Source organism: Lampris incognitus, chromosome 19, assembly GCF_029633865.1.
Source record: "Lampris incognitus isolate fLamInc1 chromosome 19, fLamInc1.hap2, whole genome shotgun sequence".
NCBI classification, from domain to species: domain Eukaryota; kingdom Metazoa; phylum Chordata; class Actinopteri; order Lampriformes; family Lampridae; genus Lampris; species Lampris incognitus.
In genome coordinates this window covers 25,093,132-25,115,892 of record NC_079229.1, presented here as the reverse complement: position 1 = coordinate 25,115,892, position 22,761 = coordinate 25,093,132, and the positions used below count along the sequence as shown (strand labels likewise).

Here is a 22,761-nt window from a genome sequence, read left to right as displayed (position 1 = left end):
GGTTTGGCCTGGATTCGCTTTGTCACGAAAGTGGCGAGGCATCTCCTTCGAGACTGCCGGCCGGAGAGATGCAGTTGGCGAATGCATGCAGTACGAGGGTGGGTGTTTGAAGAGAGAATAGGGATCAATTGGCCAATAAATTGAGAGAAAAAGGGGAAAATCAGAAATAAATTTATAGAAAAAAAAAGACATCCCATCTATACATATGTAGCAATACGCTGCATCTCAGCCTGATGATAGCAAAGATGGATACAGGCAGATTGTAACCTCCTATTCGCCTTAGTATTTGATATTGTAGAGACAGCCAAGGGTCAAAATACAGAGAGAATCAAACAAGATGGTAAACATTTCAAAAGGAAAATGCCTAAGGAGAGCAAAGAGTCATATTTTACTTAGTGTTACCTAACCCTAGTTGTGTCAAATTGTGTGTATGCAGGGATCAAACTGGAAATTAGTTGTTAAATATGTTTTCCGGAAATATTTGCAGCCAGCTATATTATATGTTTAGCTTTTTTTATGACAAAATATGATATAATGTCTGTTGTAACAAAGGGAATTTTAATTTTTTTTTTTTTGGAAATCGAAGATGACAAACTGTAGATTTCAACCAAAATGGGATACTGTACTACTGTAAACACTGGAGACATCCCTAAATGACTGTACATATATCGATGTTTTGCATGGGGGGCTGTAAATATTGTAAAAATATGCCCATGTGCTCCTTGGATTATGCCATATACGCTAATTTTAAAACCACAGATACACTGTTACATAGAATAAATTCTCTTTGTCCTCCTAAAATGTTTTGAGGTGTAAAAAACATCTGCACATCAATTCTTATTGGATTAAATTACTGGGTCCATTTCCTCCTGTCACCATGGAGAATGTGCTGCCATTGGTTGTTTCAAACACATGGTATGTGACACAAATCTAAAGCCACAACCCCCTCTGGATCCCATTTCACAACCAATCAATGGTAGCCCCCTTTACCATCCTAAGGCTTGTGGAAAGCATTTAGCATAGGTCCCCACAAAAGGTGGGACAAAACACCTTTAGGAAATGTGGTGCTCCTTGATGTGTGAATGCACATCTGAGGGAAGTTATCCTTATCTGTTAAAATTAGGACATAAGCGTTGATGGCGTGTCCTCGAAGTGGTAAAATTTCTTCCATCTATCTGGAGCCACAAAAAAACATCGCTATTACTAATTCAGCCACAACGTACTTAATTCTGTAGAAGAAAACAACTTGGTTTATATTTTTACATCAATTTTGAAATCAAACACATAGGCAGCTTAGAAGATTGAGCAGGCCCCTTAATGTGCATTGTACAATGAGAAAATAGTTTGGTCTTTCTAAATGTTGCCGACAGTCTTTCATTGATAAACAGAGGATAAACTGAAGCAGAAGTGGCCATGACCTTGACATATTGGACCAAATACGTGCACCGCACTGCAGTCTCTGATAAGCAAGGACAACTCTGCCATTGATCGTCCTCAGTTTAAAATGTCCCTCTCGGGGAGCTGTCAATCACGAAGAACAGCTGACCTTCAACCTCTGAGCCCACAATGGGGGTCTTGCTGCATAGCCCGCCTCCTCTGCGGTCTCTTGTGTAATATAGGGAGATGTCAAAACATGGTATAGTAGCTCCACCTAGTGGGAGAAAAATGGACACAGACTATGAAGCCAAAATACCCAACTGATGCATTTTTAAACACAGACAATACTATAAGTTTTATCACCAACGTAATCTTCACCTTAACCCTACTATAACCTATAAATACATCAGACAATCAGCAGATAGCACAGCCCTCTGTTGAGTGAGTCAGCCAAATGTGTCAATAAAACACTTAGCACCAGCCATGTATATAATACATAACTGTTCCATAAGCCTACAGTTACATATCCCTGACAATACCTGTGATCATCCCATTGAAAGACAGATAGAAAACCATTGCTTCTGGAAATGTGGATTGTTTGGATCTTGGAGATATCTTGGACTTGGCTCTTGTACTTCTCTTGAAATCCATACCTCAGAAAAATCGTTGACCTCAGCTTTTCTTATGGCTGACTCTGCCATCCAGTTCCTCACCACGTACCGAGGATTAACACCTGTGAAAAGTGTTTCAGAGATTTGGTGCTGTTGAAAAAATGTGTTGTTTTCTTTTTCCCACAGAGAAACATTAATACAAAACAACCACTAATGATAAAGAACATCCTCTCCCTTGTTATTGTTCTTCAGGCTAATGGCCCAACTCATTAGGGAAGTTACTATATTGTATTTCTAATACCAAAATACATCATAACTTATTTTGACAATCAGCATTACCGTATTCATCTAATGGCTTACTTTTCATCCTGTGCTGACGATCCTCATCGCAGTCATCATCCTGCCTAAATAGATCATCAAAACAATCAAAATCTAAAAACTAATTTCCTAAACTCCATCCAGCCATTATCCGAACTGCTTATCCTACTGTCAGGGTCGCGGGGATACTGGAGCTTATCACAACAGTCATTGGGCGGTGAGACACCCTAGACAGGCTGCCAGGCCAACACACACACACACACACACGCACATTCATACCTAGGGACAATTTAGTATGGCCGATTCACCCGACCTACATGTCTTTGGACTGTGGGAGGAAACTCAGTGCACAAAAACATAGAAACTACATTGCGGGCTGTAATGGAATATTCCAAAGGTTTTTCTTACAGATTTTCCTTTGATAGGCTGTGTTTCATCTATCGGGATAAATATATATGCAACCAACTTAGAATAAATAGGCCTGACAATGCATCTTTTCTCTTACCTCCCATGCCGTAGCAGGTACATGCTGAGCCACTCAGAGAAGAGGTTGTGGGATGACAGGTCATTAAGAGCCCACATCTACAGAGAAAATAAGATATCTATCACTCTTAGTTGGTCTCCTTACACATGTTTACAACCCCAGTATGTTGGCCTAGTAACAAGTATATTGCTTCGGCATGTTGTTTGCTATTGCAGGGGCACCTGGCTTTAGTGAAGCATATGCTTGGGTAAATTAAACAGAGTGGACATATTCATTTTGGACTAGGTGTTAACACCTGGGTGAAGTCCCTGCTGTCAAGCTGCTGGACTGAGGCTTCGCTTAGCTGCCTGAAGGTCATGGTGAAGTCTGAACGGGTGTCCTCCATCATCTATGTGTCCACAACCAACCACATGTACAAGGAAGAGAGCGAGAGAGAGAGAGATATACACGGAATGATCACTGGGCAGGAGTGCATCGAAATGACCAGACAGAAATATGTAAACTCATCCGTATGTTTGAGAATGCTAAAAAAAAGGTGGGTTCAAAACACTTTGTCATCCATAAACAGCCACCCAGAGTGAACCGCTTCCTTAAGATGAACAACATGAAGGTGCCAGGCCATGAAAGAACCATACAAACTAAGATCAACAAACTACTTGCCTTAAGAAGGTAGGCAATGAGATATTCATCCTCCTCCTCATCACCACGTAGTCCTAGCTTTGCTTTGAATATCTGGTGAAACCTGGAAAAGGCCAACCAGGTTAGGAAAAAAAATGACAAAAATACATGATACCACTTTGCTGCATAAAACAATTAAAAGAAAACATGTACAAAGAGGCGGGTAAACCCGTCACAGGCAGCCTACCTTTTTTGGTAAAGATCGGCAAACCCTTTCAATACAGTTTTTGCCCTGAGCGAAAGACAAGAAGGAGGAATTTATGTAGGCCATTACTTATAATGTACCAATCTCAAATGTAGGCCAACCTGTGACATGCTTACCCCTGCAGTTGTTTCACAGTCAGCACAGGGCCAAGGGCTCCGAGCAGTTTCTCCAGGTTGAACAGCCCAACATTGGCCTGAGCTCCTATCCTGTATCTTCCCTCATCATCTGATGTGTTAGGAATAAAATCTAGAGGAAAACAGAAAACTCTCGTTTGACGTTCTATTGTACAAGACCAAAAATGAGATAAGAAAAATTATGAAAAAAGTATAGACATATAAAAAGCAGAGAAAAACTATGCATACTAGGGTCATATGATTCCATGAAGCCAAATGGTCCATAATCAATGGTGATTGACAGGAGACTGAAGTTGTCTGTGTTGCACACACCTGTTGTTTTGAGGGCACACATGAGATATTAGATATGAGGGGTTGGTACCAGCTGCGTAATAAAGCACTGAGAGAGGTACTCACCATGTGCAAACCCAACTGACATCCACTGGGCAATCATGTGTGCTGTTTCATTTACCACCATGGAAAAAAATACCTGAGACAATACAGAGGACGCAACAGTGAGCAATGATTCTACTGCATGTTCAGCTCAAGCCATGAACTTAAACCACAAAAGACACCTAATGACAGCTGGGGCACATCAATGCCCCCAATTTGATGGGTAATGTCTTGAAATACTAAAAGCAACGTGGCAACTTTGCTGTGTACTGATAAAAAAATTGCTGGTATTCAAGGCACCATACGATGGAGTCCATATTACCTACTGGTACAATGATGTTGAAATGTTTTATGTTTCACCAAAAGCCAGGCCAGGGGGAAAAGCATTTCTATTTTTATATGTTATCCTCTGCACTGAAAGGGTATTGGACAAACAAATGTTTGGGTTGGCACAAGGTGAATGGTTAAATAAATACATATTACTTACCAAATATTTATCTGGATCGTTCATATTTACTGAAGGAAAATGTTCCGCAATCACAAAGTCCAACATTTTCCTGAAAGCAACAGGAAAATGTTATATTTATTTTATATATATATTGTGTGTGTGTCTGTGTGTATATATAAAACAACATGCATGAAACAGGCTTGTACTGTCCATTAAAGGATTACTTGAATCACTAGATTTTTTTACATATATATATAAAAATCACAGCAGAAACTGTAGTCACTGACTTTATCAAAGGGTTTGATGAAGAGTCTAACCTGAGAAGATCTATCTCTCCTGCTTGAGCCAAAATTTCTAAAGATCCGATCCGGAACCATGACTTGGCTAACCGGAGAACAACAGCTCCTAGGGATAAAACCATGTTAGTGGATAAAACATTTAAATTTCAACTTCCAAAGCAAAAAGACAGTGGATACAGGCATGGGAAAGTATTGTAAGATATGCACTGCGAGATGCAATGGTGCTGTCAAATAAATAAAAAACACGTAAAATCAAAAATGAAAATAGAAATCCAGTAAATAGTAAGGACAAACTGATTACCTTTGAAAGTTTATATAATTTTGTATGACTGTACATACCCCTCTCCTTCTTCACTTTGCCATTGTAGAACTGATCCCTCAATACTGGCTCCTCACTTACAATGAGACTACATTAAAAAAAAAAAAAAAATTAAAAAAGCATCATCAGTTCAATAACAGTCATGTCTATTAAATAATCAGTAAGTCAGAAGAAAGCAGTACACCAGATACCAAGAGAAAAATTCCATCCAAAACACATCTGTCCTTTTGCTGTTGTCACAAAATTTACTGTCAATTTTTTAGGTTAAAACAATTTCTTGCTAGAAGGTATAGACTGTTTATTGCCTAATGATACATTCCTCAAATAATATAATTGTAAAGTTATACCTTCATGTCAAACCTTTTAAAAGGAAATTTACAATTTAGACTTGGCACACCACACCGTCAGCCACAAAGTGGTGACACCTAGGACAATTTTGTGGTGAAATGTCTCTTTTATCATGGTACGATGGCCACATCCATCCGACATCCTGATACAAGCGACTTTTAGGCCCAGGCCAAACCAAGGTTACCCAGCCAATCCTGGGATTTGAACCAGCAACCCAGTAGGCCAGTTTTGATTGCATCATACAGATACCATACACTATCAAAAACTTGTCTTCACAAAACGATTCAATCAATCAATCAATCAATCAATCAATAACTATTTGTCCACTCCCCAGCGGGGCAATCGGTTATGTAGCAGTGGGATGCATAAATTTAGCACACATAAAACACAGGCCACATAAATACAACATTAAGACCAAAAACATAACTACACAATAAAATAATTTAAAAAAAAACAATCAGTTAAACCATTATGCAAATAACTACGTTTTTCTCCTAGAGTTTCGGAGGGAGATGGCAGAGGGTATAAAGGAGTGTTTGTATCTGTTGGTTTTAGCTAGTCAAGTCAAGTTTATTTATACAGCACATTCAAAACAACCACAGTTGAACCAAAGTGCTGCACAAGCTTAAAATACGATATAAAATAAGTGACACATATGAATATAAAAATGTATGTAAAGAAAACATAATAAAAAGAATATAAAAAATAAACAATAAAATATAAGAGTAAAAGTATATTTGCACAATAAAATCAAAAACAGTGGAGGTCTGAGGAGGCTCCCACATGGCAGAAACTGAAACTGATGATGTAAAGGATGGGAACAATCTGACATGATGGATTCTGCTTTCTCATATACGTAACTGTTTGTTGTAAAGCTCTGCAGTTTCCTGTGCAGTGCCAGTTATTTGCTGCAGACATTAACCACCTTATTGAGTACATTTTTGTGTTTTACCATGACAGATTGTCACCAGCAGATACAGGAGAAAATGAGCACAGACTCAATAAAAGATCGATGAGACACTGTCATCAGTTCTCAAAAATACTAGAAAAAATATACTTTTCAAGAATACATGACTTCATCACAAAACATAATGTACTGTATGATCAGCAATATGGTTTTAGAGCAAACATAACTTCATTTGCACTTACAGAAGTTGTAGATGAAATAACAATGGCAATAGAAAACAAAAAATATGCAATAGCCTAGGGGTATTTCTGGATCTAAAAAAAGCATTTAACACCATAGACCATTAATTATTACTGAAAAAACTACAATCATATAGAATTAGAGGAACCGCACTCTCCTGCTTAACCAGCTATCTAAAGACAGATATCAGTATGTTGAATCACAAAACTTCAAGTCTCACCTACTTAAAGTCACACGTGGGGTCCCCCAGGGCTCAGTGTTGGGACCATTACTGTTTATTCTGTATATAAACAATATTTGTGAAGTGTCTGAATCTCTGAAAGCCATTTTATTTGCTGATGACACAAATTTATTTTGCTGTGGGGATCATCTGGATCAACTCCTGGATATAGTGGAAAAGGAACTGATGAAGTTAAAGATGTGGTTTCATGCTAACAAACTAACATTGAATTTAAGTAAAACAAAATTTATAATCTTTGCTAACCGTAAAATTCACTCAATCAAGAAACTCATGATTAACAATGTAGAAATAGAAAGAGTGACTGAAATTAATTTTTTTGGGGTAATAGTGGACAATAAATTATGTTTGGAAACCACATATAAATTATACCAAGGCTAAAGTATCCAAATCCTTGCAATACTATTCAAAGTCAAAGCTCTTCTACATCAAGCTTCACTTTACACCTTGTACTGTTCCCTCATACTTCCATACATCACCTACTGTGTGGAAGTGTGGGGGAACACATAAAACCAACACTGATTCAATCTTCATTATTCAATAAAGAGCCATAAGGATAGTAAACAAAGCCAATTACAGAGAACCAACAAACCAATGCTTTCTCAAACTAAAAACACTAAAATTCAAAGATCTGGTGGACTTTAAAACTGCTCAAATCATGTACAAAGTGTTAAATCATAAAGTACCCAACAGTATCCAGGGGTTGTTCCAGCTGAGGGAAAGCAGTTATGACCCGAGAGGAACATGTACATTTAAACAAAACCCAGTAAGTACAAATGCAAAATATCACTGTGTCACAACCAAAGTGTCAAATATGGAATAATTGCAGTGAGGAAATGAAAACATGTGAATCAATAATCACATTTAAAAGACTCTTTAAAAATAATATTTTGAACAGATATGGGATGGAACTGTGAAATTTTGTTTGAGTTGCTCTTGAGTTGTTTTGATGCTTGCTCTGCACTTGCTTTGTTCTTGTTGTGTTGAATGAATGATCTTTGTTTGATTTACAATACATCATGGTCACTGGTGGTAGATGATTGAGTTTTCATTTAAATCACACAGTTCACTGTTGAAATATTAAAATAGAAAAAGGGAGTAGGACTAGAAAAGTTTTTAATTGCTGCCTACTCCTTTTCGAACTGCTGAGATTTGAGAAAAATGTTTGATGATGATATCGCTTGCTTGTTTTGATTTTTTTCTCTTTTGTTTTCTTTTATTATACATTTTCTTTTTCTTTTTTTAATGTTCGAAATAAACAAATATATATATATTAAAAAAATCAAGGTCCTGTAGAGAATTTCTGGAGCCAAAAGAGACGCGGCTCGCTTTTCTTGTACACCATGCCAGTATTACTCTCAAATGTCCGTTTATTGTCTATAGTTCCAAAATACTTGAAGAATTTCACCATTTCTATATTCTGGCCATCAAATCACTGCACTGACAGGAGAGGTTGAGCACGTCTAAAATCAAAAAACATATCCTTGAGTCTTTGACACATGCAGTACTAACAACGGTTCATGACACCAATTTGAAAAATAGTCAACAACAGGACCATGGGAAATTTCCTTGCTGTTTAGCAGGCTCACTATGTCTCTATTATGTGATACTTTCTTAATTTCTACATTTAAATTTGTCCTTTTTTCTTCAGCCCCTCCAGAAACAGATCAAAGGAGTTCTTGCCAACATGGGAATTTGGACCTCGAGTCTCTGGTTGAAGAATTTTATCTCTAGTCATGACACAACTCACCTGCCCTTGCATTTAAAAAAACATATAATCTGCAACTCTAATATTTCGGTGGTTAAAGTTGGATAATTGGTCTTTTGATTGAAAATGTATAGTAATTACATTGCAAACCATAAAATTCAGCTGATTTGTCATTTGAAAGATTGATGTCCTACTTACAGAACAACCCAGCTGTCCTAAACTTATGTCCATCTAATTTTGGATCCTAACTATTGTTTTAAATTAATCCTTGTTTTTTTTTGTTTTTTTTTTGCAAACACTGCAAATGTCAGAACTATTTGCCATATGCGTTTCTCATTGTCCTTCTCACCTTGCAGCCCTGCTAGTGGGAATGCCCAGAGAATGCATAGCTTCACTGCCCAGGAATTCCCTGACTGAGGACCGGATCACAGCTCTACCATCTCCTGACCTGGCATGAATTGCATATGAAAAATAATGCATAAAGTAGTCAAGTGCATACATAAAACAGAAAAGAAGAAAGCAAGTATTTGAGCCACATTTATTTTAATATTTCAAATGGAGTTTTGCTTGATTCAGTTGATTTTAGTTGCCTCAAGCTAAATTATCAATAAAACACTTTATCTAGGCAAAATGCAATTGCCTTGAAACAACCGTGCAACAGATTACATAATAACAGTGCAACAGGTTAACAATAATACAATAAATAGAGGAAAGGTCTACAAATAAGGTCAAAAGTGAACAGTATAGAGGCTTTATACCCAATTTTAAAAAAATGCAATTACTTCTTGCAATATAATCTCAGGTCACTCTAGAAGAAAAATATATTTCTACCACATTAAATTTGAGGCTCTTTATTTCAGAGGGGAAAATAATATGGATTATGGAGAAAGAAAAGGGGTAAAATGGAGAACATACCTTGAGTATGGAGTTTTTCCAGAGCCTTTGAGCTGAAGTTCCCAAATTTCTCCCTTACTGTGAAAGGACGTATTTTAGAAGTTACATAACCTATTGATATAAGTTAGGGTTTTAGTAAGTGATTGTTTTTAAATATGAAAGGCTATATTTAAATATACACTTACCTGTTGGTGTACTGACCAAGAAAATGTGCTCGGCCATCTCCTAACTGACCTGCCCAATAGCCAAACTTGCACATGAAAGGTAGAGAGAGTCATATTCATGAATGATTCTCAACGATGTCATTTTGTTAAAAAGACTGCTGTTAAAAAAAAAATTAAGACAATATTTACCAATCTTTACCTGATGACCTCCATATCTGTGTGCAAGAGGAATGGATCCTGGTAACAGTTTACTGCCACTGGCATACTGCAAGAAGTCATCAGACTGGATTGCATTTACGTCCAAATCCAGGATATCCTCTATGACATTCTACCAACACAACAACACAGGAAGATTTTATTCCACTTCACAGCTGAACACAAAAGCTACACGATATCACTAGTGGCCTGTTATTATAACAATACCTTGGAGACTGTTGCGAGTGTAAGTGATCCTTTCAAAGGAGTTGGAGTGGATTTGGAAAAGATACAATTCTTCACAGTGCGGACAAAGTTGCCATCAACCTCGTCGACGGGGAAAGCTTCTGCAGAAAAGAAAGAGCAGCAGAACCTTAAATAACCCTTTGTGCGTATAAAAGATGGACATGGTATGAGGTAACAGCACAACGGTTTTACCTAAGAGCTTCTTGCAAGACACTCTAAAGCTGCCCAGTTGATGTGTGTGGTTTGCTGAATTTACATCCAATCTGGCTCTGGCAGCATTTGTTTGTCGCTTATTGTCCCATACAGTGTCATCGTGACTGTGGCAGTCTTGGTCAGCAGTTTCACAAAAACCCAACAGATTTCTATCTTTGTCCAAGTCGGCCCCTGCTACAAGAGCACAAGCTAGCAGACAACGGATGCCCAACATCGTCAGATATCAAACCTGCTGAGATTTCAAACAGAAACTCTCGCCACCGTTAAGCCAGAAAAGGCCAACACAGTCAGCACAGCTGGAAGTCTTTCCTCGCCTTATTAAACTTTTACAGAAAAAAATCCCCCCCATAACTATGTTTGTCATAACATAAAACGGATTAACGTTGTTATATCATCGGTCCACATCTTACAAGAAGAACCACTAGTTAATCGATCATTGCTTTCTAGATAAAAAGCTTGTTCCTGTTCAGTTGTGCCTTCCCGTTTTTTTTTAAAGTTCAGCTACGAATTTGCGACCAGTCTTGTGATTAATTTTGTTCCTGAGCACATTTTTGTAACTTTTGAAACAAATCTGATCCCGTGGATTTCTGTACTTTTCGTGCAGCTTTGTGTGTGCAGTTCTCTGACTGCGAACCTGCTTGTTGCCATGCTAGTTTTCTCTAGTTTGGACTATTGTCGCTCCTGTTCTCGGTCAATTAGCCTTGTTTTACTTCAGTGTAAGAACCCACGCACACCAAGCCGGTGCAGCCTACTCTCGACTGACTACTCTGACCTCCTCTCGTCATCCTCTTACTTCAACCAGTGTTTAAGATAAAACTACACAGTAAACTAAATACCAAACGACAAGCTCCGTTATCCACGCTGTCGGCGATCCTGACAAAACTCCTGTGTCCACATCATTTTGTCTCGTCCGTCGTGTACTTCCTTGTTATGGTACGTCATCCAGCGACATATGGATTCCCTATTTCCGGTTCCGTGCAATTTTGCAACCCGTCCACAGGGGGAGGGATGAGCGTCGGGGAACATGGCGGTTCCGTGGAGGCGTTGTTGGAACTGGCTTGCAAACTCCACTAATGCAAATCTATTAGAGACAGTTAGCTATTTTAATGCCACGTCTGCTCCCTTCTGCCTGTCGTCTCCGAGAAGGACTGTATCCGTGGCTGGAGTGAAGAACGAGGTAATAGTAATGTGTGCCCCTGCTAAATGGTCCGCCGGCGGGGCAATGCTGTTAAACCCGGGAAGGTCACACCCGTTGAGGGTGTCGGTGGAGCTCATTGAATTAAATTCGGACTCGCTTAAATTGGCTGTATTGTCCTACAGTCTGCCGCTTTTCTAGAGGAACCAAATTCCATCTCCTGTCTAATAAAGACAAGCCATGGTTTGTTTTTTTAAAGGATTTCGCCGTTTGTAAAATGAACGAAGTGCCTTTGCGGAAGGAATTCGGTTTACTGTGCACACGCATTCATTCACCCTGTAAGTTAAAGGACAGGATCTATTCTTGACGTTGCAGGACAGTTGCTCAAAGACAGGTTTCTCTCTCTCTCTCGCTCGCTTTTTAAAAAATATACATCTTTAATGGTTTGGCTACAAAACATGTCATCGTGCATTTTCATTTGTGGTCTGAACTTGTTTGGTCAACGTTTAACCATGCTACAGTAGCAATTTCCACATCATCGTTTGTCTCTTTTTGCGAAATAAGTTAACGCCTTAGTGTTTCGCAACCTTCCTTCAATGTCATTCACTCACTGGTATTTCATTTTGGTCTTTCAGGGACAACCTCCATCACGACCTGTGTACATAAATCCAATTTTTAGGTCATTTGTTAACAGGTACGTTGAGACACCTTGGCCACAGACAACAGTGTTTCGTCCAGGCCTATGATAACCTCATGTGTCAGGGCTGCCTGTTATGTTTTGTTTTTGTTTTTCTCTTAGGCACAAATCAACGTTGCTGCATCCCACACAACAGGTTTGCTGTTGCAAAAGGATACACAGCGATGTGAAACCAATAGACCCCTTTACACTAGCTCAGAAAGACTTAGCACACTTATACGACGACATCAAAAAGGTATTCATATTTTCTAACGCTATCATGATCTTTTAAGTTTCATCATCAGACATCAGTTATGCCCTGCTGTTTTCTCAGTCACACAAGTTTTTTTGTTTCTGAAGTTATTTCTGTGAAAATGTCATTTTGTTTGAATGCTGCTTCCAAATGTGATCAGAAAGTGTTTCTGTCACTTCTGTGTTCCACAGGAGTTATTTGTGTCCAAAGCAGAGCTCAAGTCTCTTTGTGACTACTATTTTGATGGAAAGGGCAAGGCCTTCCGACCTATGATAGTTATTCTCATGTCCCGGGCCCTCAACATCCACAGCAACAGAGATGGGTAAGATATGGCTGCCCAGCCATCTATCTCACATATGCATCCATTGTAATGCACTTTATTCAAGTATCAGCAAGGGCTCCCTCCACTGTCTGCAGTTGGAATGAAACGCTGCTCGGCTCATTGCTAGGACAGAGAGGCATGACAATATTACTCCTGTTTTTACCTCTCTACACTGGCTCCATGTTATATTTCAAATTGATTTTAAAAATGTATTGCTTACTTTTAAGGCCTTAACCAGTCTTGCTCCTACATACAGTTATGATTTATTGACCTGGTATACACCCTCTCGACCATTAAGATCCGCAGATCTTATTCCCAGGTCTCAGGTTTGTCACAAAGGGTGATCGGGCTTTTGCTGTTAGAGCCGCCACACTATGGAACTCTCTTCCCATGGAACTAAGTCAAACCGAGTCTCTAGCTTCCTTTAAATCTCATCTTAAAACTTTTCTTTTGGTGAAAGCTTTTACAAATGATTAAGTTTTTATTTATTCATACTGTTTTTATTTTTACTCTTACTTATTTGGTCTTATTCTCTCTTTTTTTTTGCCTTGTCTGGTTTTATTTCTTTGTAAAGCACTTTGTAACATTGTTTTAGATAAGTGCTATATAAATAAAGTTATTTTTATTTCCATGCTACTTCCCCAGGTTGGGCTCTTGGGGACATCAGTGCCAAGTACATTAGCCATGACTTCATTCTCCCCAGCAGCTACCTCTGCTTCAACCTAAAAGAACTGAAATCCTTCTTGTACTTTCACTGTTCCCGTTAACATGGTCATTGTTGGGGCACTTATCACAAAGAAATATTTACCTCTGCATCATTTACTGAACACAGCCTAACACAGACTTTGAATTACACACTGCTGATAGTCAGGATGTACCACACCCTGCGGTGACTTAATTTTATTTCTTTATTGTGTGAAGTTTGATCCAGGTTGTTCTTTTACCTCACCTAACAGAATTTGGTCCCTTTCCTCCTTCTGTCCATAGAGATCTGCTCCCAGGGCAGCGGTCAATAGCAATGATCTCAGAGATGATTCACACTGCCAGCCTGGTGCATGACGATGTCATAGATGGCTCGGACAAGCGGAGGGGAAAGAACACCATCAATAATGTGTGGGGTGAAAGAAAGGTGTGGGAAATTAAATGTTTACTGTGCCTGGCCCCTTTTCATATTTTTGTATCTTTCCTGTTGTGATTTTGAGTATGGGTAGGACACACTGCAGATGCTTCTTTATTAGCACATGGAATAACAAAATGATAGTTTTATTTGTTATTTTTCCTCTCTTTCAGGCGATCTTGGCAGGAGATTACATCCTTTCAGCTGCCTCGATGGCCCTTGCCCGTATTGGAAACACCACAGTGGTTTCAGTGCTGTCACAGGTCATAGAGGATCTGGTACGAGGTAAAGCCCTCACATTGTTCACACTGGTATTTAACTTGGTTCACTAAAAGGTATTGCTCCTTTTCAAAAAATCACAGTTGCTTAATTTGACGGGTGTCCCTCCAGGTGAATTCATGCAGCTTGGTTCAAAGGAGAACGAGAATGAGCGATTTAAACACTACCTCGAAAAAACCTTCAAGAAGACTGCCAGTCTTATTGCAAACAGCTGCAAAGCAGTATGTACGTTCTCTATTCGCACCAAATAGCACAAACTTTGAGGAAAGCTCCCTTCCTGAACTGTAAAAGTTGTTGTTGACTGGGTCTCTTCTTATGTTCAAGGCATCCATTCTGGTGAACTCTGACCCTGAAGTTCATGAAATAGCCTATCAGTATGGGAAGAATGTTGGTATTGCATTTCAGGTAATGTCTGATCTTTAGGTGGACCTGGCTAGCGCCAGAATTCCTTGCCTACTGTCATCTGTAAAATAATATCAGCCATTTATTATCGCTTTATTGAGGTAGACCCACTTTCTCACAGGGACCGACAATACATTTCTCTCAAAAAAATGTTTTAACCAGAATTTGGAACAAATACATGCCATTTCCATAATAATGATAAATTGCATGTAAAGGAGATGACAACTGGTTTTGACTTGGAGTGGGTACTTAAGTATATAAAAATGTAATTTTTCTTCCTCTACCCTCCAGCTGGTAGATGACATGCTGGACTTCACGTCATGTGCCAGCCATCTGGGGAAGCCCTCAGCTGCAGACCTCAAGTTGGGTTTAGCCACTGGACCGGTCCTCTTCGCTTGTCAACAAGTAAGAGTTGACTTGGTGTTTCATGTGATGCTGTTTGGTTAAGCACCGTATGGGGGAAATGGGGTCATTTCATGCACTGTTTGGGTTATTTTATGGGGTTGTTTCATGCATTTTGTTATTGTAACAAGATAGAATTGGACATATACAAGAATAGCGCAAATCTACACAATTGGAAGAAATATAACTTTGAATTGGTATTGAGGATGGTACAGCAAATGAATAAAGAGAGTAGCTTGATGAAAAGGAGATGACAATTTAAACAGACAGGGTCACTTTCTCTTCCCCACAGTGCATTTTTGTCCAGATACACTATTTAATACAATGACAAGAATGCAAACATATGCATGTTTTTGTCAAGGCGATCCAAGGTTATTTTTAACTGACTTTTCTCTGAATGTTTTTCAGTTTCCTGAGCTCCATGCGATGATCATGAGACGGTTCAGTTCCAAAGGAGATGTAGATCGTGCCTGGCAGTATGTTCTCCAAGTAAGACCAAATAATAGATTAACAAAAACCTGCCAGTCTATTAAATAACCATTTTACGAGTTTCCATTTGTCACAGTTTATTTTGTAATGGAGTAATTGTCCCTTTTTTCTCAGTTTGGATCAAGTGTCTATTAACTCATTAATGGCAAACTACATAATAGAAAACTACTTTTGATATGTTTTTTCTTTTATTCTAATTGGCATCAAAAAATGTGTTAAAAGGTTTAGATTAAAAACAACAAACGATGACAAAGACAAGTTTGTTTCAGTTTACTCCAGCTTAATTGGGTTGTTTTTGATCAAGTGTCAAAAACTTCCATCTTGCGATCCTTTGTTTACGCACGTAATATTTGGCCAGCAAGCTTTTAAAATCCACCATGCCGCCTTGGCATTGAGATGAACCTGACCACCCCTCCTGTCGTTCTTTCCTGTCCTTTCCCAGAGCAACGGTGTGGAACAGACTAGCTACCTGGCGCAGCGCTACTGTCAGGAGGCCATCAGGCAGATCAACATGCTCAGGCCGTCTGCCGAGCGAGATGCCCTCATGAGGCTCACAGAGATGGTGCTTACCCGAGACAAGTGAATCGCCACCGCCAGTCTTCATTCCAGGCAGCTACGCAAGCCTCTGGCGCACGGAGAAGAGACGGTGGTCAGGGTTCAACTCACAATGAGCAAGGGGAGAGTAGCAACGAGTGTCAATTACGACGATTTGATTTTATTGACTATGGTGGAGGGAAAAAAGAAAGTTACCTGCCAGAATCAGTGCAAGGGATCAAAACCACAGCAAGGGGTCCCCTTTGAACTGAGATCCATTGTGTCACTTGGCCCAAAGCACTCGCCACCCCTCTCCAAAATATACATAGGGGTGGTTTACTGAACAAAGAATGCAACATTTACATATATTTAAACAAGTGGGTTTCAATGCAATTTCTGTTGAAGGTCATCTGATTAAATTTCCTGGTTGGCTTTACAATAAGTGTCAGACATGACTGGTAATATAGATTGCATTGAAAACTACCGAATCACTGTTTTCTCTATATATGGTACTGTAAACGCAATTACCTCTCTGAGCCCAAACTACAGATGAAGCAGTTTGTTTCTTGCTAGTAACAGGCTGGGGTGGATTTGCAAAATGTATGTAATTCCAAATGAAATGGAAGAGAAGTATTGCCATTGGTGTGTACACGTGGATCTGTGTTATGACTTGGAGATCCGTCCACTCAACAGGCCAAAAGTCTTGTCATGTCGACTTTTATAAAATCAAGAAATGTTATTAGAATACTTGTGTAAAAAAGTGCTCTATAAACAGTCAAGGCCTTAACATCCACAATGACCATGTACTCAAATTAAAAGTCTTTTTCAAGTTGAGCCTCCGACTCTCTTTGATGCAAATGGTCACACTCATACGTATTGTACATATAACTGTTTATTATAAAAGGCTGTACATTAATTTTTCAATTAACATTTTATTATATACAAATTAAGGGTAGAAAGATAACTCAATAGTTCTACCCATGAAATTGAGCTGATACACTGGACATCGGAAAGCAAACAGACAAAATATCAAGGCATTAGCTGCAATATCCTGAAATGGTACACAGCGATGATCGCAGTTAATGTTTCGAGAAAACAGCTGTAAGGATGAACTGTCTTATCTTGCACTTGAAAAACCCTTACCTCAAATGTCAAAAACAGACAAGTCATGTTTTTTTTTGTTTTTTTTTTACCAAAACAAAACAAACAAAAAAAACCTGATCTGTATATGGTCAGAAAAGCAATGAAAATAACTTGGCATCAGGATGATTTCTAGACCTGAGTTATGAGATGTAACCCTCCGTAGGTTAAAGATGACGATGCTTGTAAAAATCAGAGTATTGTTCATTGTTGCTTGGCAAGTACTGAAGAGGTACAGGAAATTTGAAGGTAATTGGTCTTAGTCATCTAAATTATAAAATGGCAGTGTGAGGGTATGACAGTCCCAGTCTATCAACACAGCATGAGTTAACCTACTCTCATCAGGACCATGGTCCGTTTCTGACAGTTACCGATGGCTACCTACAGATTTTAAATAGCTACAGATTTTGTTTGGATTAGTAAAAAAGGTGATCAGATGATGGCTAATTATATGAAGGTATTAATTGTCAAATTTGGAATGTGTTCTCGTGTTTGAAGACTTTGAAATTGAGAACTAAATTGAGAGGTTTGCTTTATTTAAGACTAACTACATGCATAAACTCCCTTTCGATTTGATCTCAAATGGTTGAATGCAAATTAGCATTGAAAAAAGAGAGACCAAGGGAAAATCTACAGATGAAATCAGTCTTAACAATTCAGTGATTCCAACAAAATAAAAAAAAGGTGTACACAATTACAACATACAGCTTAATGGTACTAAATTTAAGATTACAAGATATCTTTTAGAATTTTGCATGCTGTATTCCCGGGACTGATTTTCAGGAGTAACCCGTCATCAAAAAAAAAAAAAAAAAAGATAAATTGACAAGCTATCGGCACTTATTTGCAGGACAGACGGGCCTTACTGAGTAAAGAGAAAAGAGCAAAAATTGGATTTAAACACTGATTAGAGTGGAACAATCCTTAACTGGGTATGTCCACGTGTGGTAGGCACACCGCTTAGATACAATTATATCATCTGCATTCACTGACTTTACAGTACAGAACCCCGGTTGGCAGCAGTTCACATTATGTACAATTAACAGTATTAACAGTTTCACTGACGGTGCATTTGTAGCACATTCATGATGCCTACGTGTAGGTCATTGGGATTTTACTTAATCTGTGAAGCCCAACACTCGCTGAATTGGCTGTGTGACATTGGATCGGAGGGGTTTTCTGTCATGATTTGTATCGCAGGCAACAATGTTCTTTTGTATATCCTTCAGCTTGTGTTGACTGGGTCTTTGGAAACATACCAACACAATAAGCCCTCTAAGCAAGTGGGCAGTTCAGTCCTTTGGAAACTTAACTCTTTACATACTCTAAATGTCTCCCACCCACCCATATAACACCAAAATAAAACTAAATAGATATTTTTTTTTCCATTTATTTGCAATCAGTAAGGGAAAGAACATTCTGTCATATCAAAAAAAAAATTGTATGTTTACACATCTTGAGAGTCGGATTTGCTGTTATTCGGTCAGTCTCTCTGAGGACATTACTGAATAAATAGACTCTGGTAGTGTAAGGTCCCCTCAGTCGGCATAGTGCATGATGGACTCCACATAGTTACCAGGGAACAGGCCGGTTACTCCGTTGCACACGCCCTCGAACCAACCGTCATCGTTCTTCTTGATAATGTAGATGATAGCCCCCTCCATGAAACTCAACTCGTCGTCCTTGTCCTTGGCGTAGTCGTAGATGGCCACCACTGACCGGGTGAAGATAGGAGGATGGAAGTAAGTACATTGGGGTTCAAGAAGAAAGTGAAGGGCATTTAAGTGCCCTGAAACTAACTCATCGACATAGGTGAGCGGGTGGTTTGTTCTTTGAATGAACTATCACATTGAAGGATGAAGTAGATTGCTAAAGAATAGAAGAAGAAAAGAAAAAAAAGACACACCTTTTTCAACGTAATTCTTGGGTGCCCAGTTGGGGTCTCCATCAGCATAGGGGTCGTTGTAGTGCACGACAGCAGCGTCCTCCTCCTCGTAGTCGACCGGAGGGGGCGGCGGCGGCGGCGGAGAGTCATCAAACATGGGCATGTCATCCGGAGGTGGAGGGGGAGGTGGAGTAGGGGTATCTGCAACTGTTCGACGACAAACAGATGTAAGAAAGTGACACTGAGTGACAATACTGCGAGGGCTCAGGAAAAACTTGGAGCCTCATCAGCAATACGGCTGCTCATGCACGGAAGCCGAATGATGCAAGGAGGCCAAAATCATGCAAAAATCAATGGTGAGACATGCAAAACAGAACAGACGTCAGGGTACAGACGCCTGAGCATGTTGCATCCTGGAGTCCACTGTTCCAAGCTCCTCAGGATCTGGTATTCACATGGGTGACACGCGTTAAAGGATCTACGCTGGTCAGGGTAGTTTGAGTTGTAGTCATGCTGTACTGATGCATGCACAGGCAGAAATAGTGATGCGTGTTTGACCTGTCCTCTCTTCCATTACCTCACTGAGATTGAGTCATGTTATTTGTTAAATGACAGACATTACCAGGCAAGAGATTTGGCAACAGCTGATTCTTACGATATACATACACTTAACTTTTTTTTTTAATCATGGCTCATTTAATTTACCGAATCACTGCGTTAAATGTTTGTCCTAAATAAATGTCAATGAATATTATTTTGATAGTACACTGCAGTCAATCAATTATTATGTAAAAAGGTTTTGTAGAGCAGCTTTACTCGTTTCAGGATTTTTCTATAAACAGGTAATATCTAAAAACCAGGCACAAAAAAAGGAGGATTACTCCTTTAGTATTTAAAAAAAAAAGACCATTGATAAAAAAAAATTTTTTTTAAATCTTGAAGCAAGTTTTTATTTGAACTGGAAACAAGTGAAACGTCCTCTCTATACATTTTTACTTTGAGAAAAAAACATCTCAAAACTTCAACAACAGAACAAACAAATTGAAAAAAAATAAAATGCTTGTTTTGTAGGACGCTACAAGTCGCCCCAGCAGGAACAACAGGGGGCCCAACTTTCTCTCAAATCCTGCGATTTGCCCTTTCTTCCCCAACTCCTGTCATTAACCTCAAGTCAAACCCACAATCCAATGAGTATCTTACAAAAATCGAAGGTTCAGGTCAATATCGCCTGCGTAAGTTTTAAAACAGCCACTCAAAAATGTAGCACAGCACGAAACACGCTCTTCTTTTGCCAGTTCTTACCCAGCAGCTTTGTATTTTGTACTGAAACGAGATGAAGCGTATTGAGAAACGGCTACCAAACTGTGCTGTCGCTACTCTGCCGGGAGCTGATGACGCAAGTCTATCTCCAAACAGCAGGTTAAGCTGCTGCCAAGTTACACAAAAAAAATTTAAAATTGATAAGACACCCTCAAATGAGACGTCTTTATTTGATCAATTATTTCAGTGCTGGCGAAGGGGGTGGTGTAGATGGGTCTAGATGGACAGAGGGACGGACGATGAACAAGCACATTGCATGCAGGGGTTTCTATGATAGAGGATGGAGGACATAGATACGGATGGGAGTACATCTGGCCAATGCACTTACTGCTCTCCTGCATTCTGGCCACAAAGCCAGTCAGAGGTATCTGTGGAGTCAGCTGGGGCATGGGGGGAGGAGGAGGCGCGATAGACACTGAAAGCCAGCAACACACAGAGAGAGAGGAGAGAGAGAGAGAGAGAGAGAGGAGAGAGAGAGAGAGAGAGAGAGAGAGAGAGAGAGAGTGAGAGAGACAGAAAGAGCGTGAGAGAGAGAGCGAGAGAGGGAGGGAGAGGGAGAGAGAGAGAGAGAGAGATGAGAGAGAGAGAGAGGAGAGAGAGAGAGAGAGAGAGAGAGAGAGAGAGAGAGAGAGAGAGAGAGAGAGAGAGAGAGAGAGAGAGAGTGAGAGAGACAGAAAGAGCGTGAGAGAGAGAGCGAGAGAGGGAGGGAGAGGGAGAGAGAGAGAGAAAGGTAAATTGAAAAACAGCTCATCAGTCACCAGGAATTGATAGAGTGATAGATGACAGTTAAAAGGAGCGAACCCCAATCCCAAGCAAACACACATACTGACAGAGTAAAGAAAGAAAAGCCATATTGCAAAGGTTGTGAGAATATGTACGTCAGCAATGGCCTGGATGTGCACAAAGTGACGGAGATTAAAACACACACTAGGTGAGCCTGTGCTTAAACGCTCAGCGAGGCCTGCGGCTGTGACGTGATTTCCAGCAGTGGTATCCGGCTGTACCAGAGAGGAGGATAAACCCAGGATTAGGTCTGATTGGTGTCATTCAGACAACTTCCCACTGTTGATTGAATTTGAAGGAAACGACTGCGTGGCCATAACCACAGGGAGGCGCTGTTTGCAGTAGATGTGTTTTCTTTGACCACTGAGTCTCGGTTCTCATCCCTGCTGACTACATGTACTCCCAAAGGTAAAGAGTATGGACACATGTGGAAAAGTTCAGCTGACTTTTTCCAATACGCAGCTTTAAATCCACCTCTGAAAATAATTGTTCTCATATGCCTTTACTGTTACGCATCATTTACATATAACATGGTGGTATGGGGGGGCCCCACAGCAGATTTATGCATGTAGCTGTGCTTCGCTTGGCTATCATTCAACTTTCCGTGGTTTTCTGGGACACTATCACCCATTTAAGAACACCGAGAGGCGGTCCGGATACAGACGGCACAGGTATATCCTTCCTCTCTCGGGTCAGGGACAAGGAGGGCAGGACGAGACAAAAACCCAGAAATAAACCCTGCGTTAAGTTGGTGTATCCTCGGGCTGCTGGTCACATTGTGGAATCCCGGGTACTACATTTCAGGCAAGGTTAAAGCTGAGGCTCTATAAAGGGGGCCATTTGGTTGTTTGGTTACCTAGTACATAGTACAGTGCATTTTACCAGGAAATCTCAGATAATGTGTTTTCCAATGAGGCCGAAAAGCTGGAATTCAATGTTTTTTAGAGTTATCAACTGTCTGTATCATATCTCGTGGAGAAACTAGGGACGAGGCATTCCACATCAATACCGGATAAATCCCGGGGTGAAATGAAAAGCCTACACATGCACTTTGAGAGTAAATGTGGAGTGGGGTGTCAATAATCCAAGGTCAACCTTCAAGAATCCTTTATGGAGACTTTCAAACTTGACTCTCCGGTGTGTCGGATTAAAGCTCGGTATTCCTGAGACAGTGAATGTGTATACATGTATATTTATTTTCCTGATGCACCTTACTAGAGCTGGGAAATATGGAAAATATCATCATCATAATAGTCATAGGGAATTTTACACAATATCGATATGGCACCAGATCTGCTTACATATGCAAAACTATCATGTTTAAGAATCCAACTTAGGCTCATCACATTGAACTGTTTCTGCTGAATAGTTTTGAATAATACTCCCTTCAAATATTTCAGATCTCATTTTGTAAGAAATTTTAGGTAATACATTCGCGTTATCACTAATTCAGACAAAAAATTTATGCATCACGACATGACAATATCCAAATTTCCTCCTGATACAAGCTTGAAAGATGACAAGCGATAATATTGAATCTTAGCCAGCCATACATAAAAATGTGAGGTATATAGTTTATAACCCCTATCTGTGACTTAAAGTTGGTAACACAGCTGGCCACACAGA

The 22,761-nt window shown here is 39.6% G+C and overlaps 3 protein-coding genes across 12 annotated transcripts in view; 1 reads left to right on the top strand and 2 right to left on the bottom strand.

Annotated features, from left to right (window-relative positions):
- Positions 1–1,514: 1,514 nt before the first annotated feature.
- On the bottom strand, positions 1,515–11,318 carry LOC130129708 (protein adenylyltransferase SelO-like). 3 transcript variants are annotated; one of them, XM_056299304.1, is made up of 19 exons: positions 10,378–11,318; positions 10,168–10,286; positions 9,944–10,072; positions 9,766–9,830; positions 9,602–9,658; positions 9,036–9,134; positions 5,266–5,333; positions 4,945–5,032; positions 4,667–4,736; positions 4,204–4,276; positions 4,036–4,119; positions 3,790–3,919; positions 3,656–3,700; positions 3,451–3,532; positions 3,086–3,178; positions 2,812–2,888; positions 2,349–2,392; positions 2,031–2,110; positions 1,515–1,651 (listed from the first exon to the last, which is right to left on the bottom strand). In XM_056299304.1, exons 1-19 carry the CDS (start codon positions 10,610–10,612, stop codon positions 1,529–1,531), a joined length of 1,761 nt encoding a protein of 586 aa, XP_056155279.1. In that variant the 5' UTR covers positions 10,613–11,318; the 3' UTR covers positions 1,515–1,528. The 3 variants fall into 3 exon arrangements, with proteins under 3 accessions (XP_056155279.1, XP_056155281.1, XP_056155280.1); XM_056299305.1 differs by having other exon boundaries at positions 1,589–1,651; positions 1,917–2,110; XM_056299306.1 differs by lacking the exon at positions 9,036–9,134.
- Positions 11,319–11,403: 85 nt separating this feature from the next.
- pdss1 (prenyl (decaprenyl) diphosphate synthase, subunit 1) lies at positions 11,404–17,071 on the top strand. Its single transcript, XM_056299692.1, has 11 exons — positions 11,404–11,575; positions 12,169–12,227; positions 12,333–12,465; positions 12,654–12,784; positions 13,772–13,913; positions 14,075–14,186; positions 14,292–14,401; positions 14,505–14,585; positions 14,874–14,987; positions 15,393–15,473; positions 15,916–17,071. The coding sequence occupies exons 1-11, from the start codon at positions 11,423–11,425 to the stop codon at positions 16,054–16,056; spliced, it is 1,257 nt and encodes a 418-aa protein (XP_056155667.1). The 5' UTR covers positions 11,404–11,422; the 3' UTR covers positions 16,057–17,071.
- A 138-nt stretch (positions 17,072–17,209) lies between these two features.
- The window catches only part of abi1a (abl-interactor 1a), a 78,789-nt gene continuing 73,237 nt past the window's right edge, over positions 17,210–22,761 (bottom strand). For 4 of the 8 annotated variants that reach the window (XM_056299684.1, XM_056299685.1, XM_056299686.1 and 1 more), the window contains 3 exons: positions 20,681–20,767; positions 19,054–19,239; positions 17,210–18,861 (listed from right to left, as the gene is read on the bottom strand). In XM_056299684.1, coding sequence (XP_056155659.1) covers positions 18,686–18,861; positions 19,054–19,239; positions 20,681–20,767 — 449 coding nt within the window. In that variant the 3' untranslated portion in view covers positions 17,210–18,685. The remainder of the gene's footprint in view (positions 18,862–19,053; positions 19,240–20,680; positions 20,768–22,761) is intronic. The other 4 variants (XM_056299688.1, XM_056299689.1, XM_056299690.1 and 1 more) reach the window with 1 other exon arrangement.

Excerpts from the sequence above, each read along its gene's own strand:
- LOC130129708 (XM_056299304.1), bottom strand. The coding sequence starts at position 10,612 with ATGTTGGGCATCCGTTGTCTGCTAGCTTGTGCTCTTGTAGCAGGGGCC. Across the intron at positions 5,033-5,265 it reads CAAAGTGAAGAAGGAGAGGG|GAGCTGTTGTTCTCCGGTTA; the intron begins GTATGTACAGTC and ends TTTTATCCCTAG. Across the intron at positions 2,111-2,348 it reads TCGTCAGCACAGGATGAAAA|GTGTTAATCCTCGGTACGTG; the intron begins GTAAGCCATTAG and ends CACTTTTCACAG.
- pdss1 (XM_056299692.1), top strand. The coding sequence starts at position 11,423 with ATGGCGGTTCCGTGGAGGCGTTGTTGGAACTGGCTTGCAAACTCCACT. Across the intron at positions 12,466-12,653 it reads TATACGACGACATCAAAAAG|GAGTTATTTGTGTCCAAAGC; the intron begins GTATTCATATTT and ends TGTGTTCCACAG. Across the intron at positions 14,187-14,291 it reads CATAGAGGATCTGGTACGAG|GTGAATTCATGCAGCTTGGT; the intron begins GTAAAGCCCTCA and ends GTGTCCCTCCAG.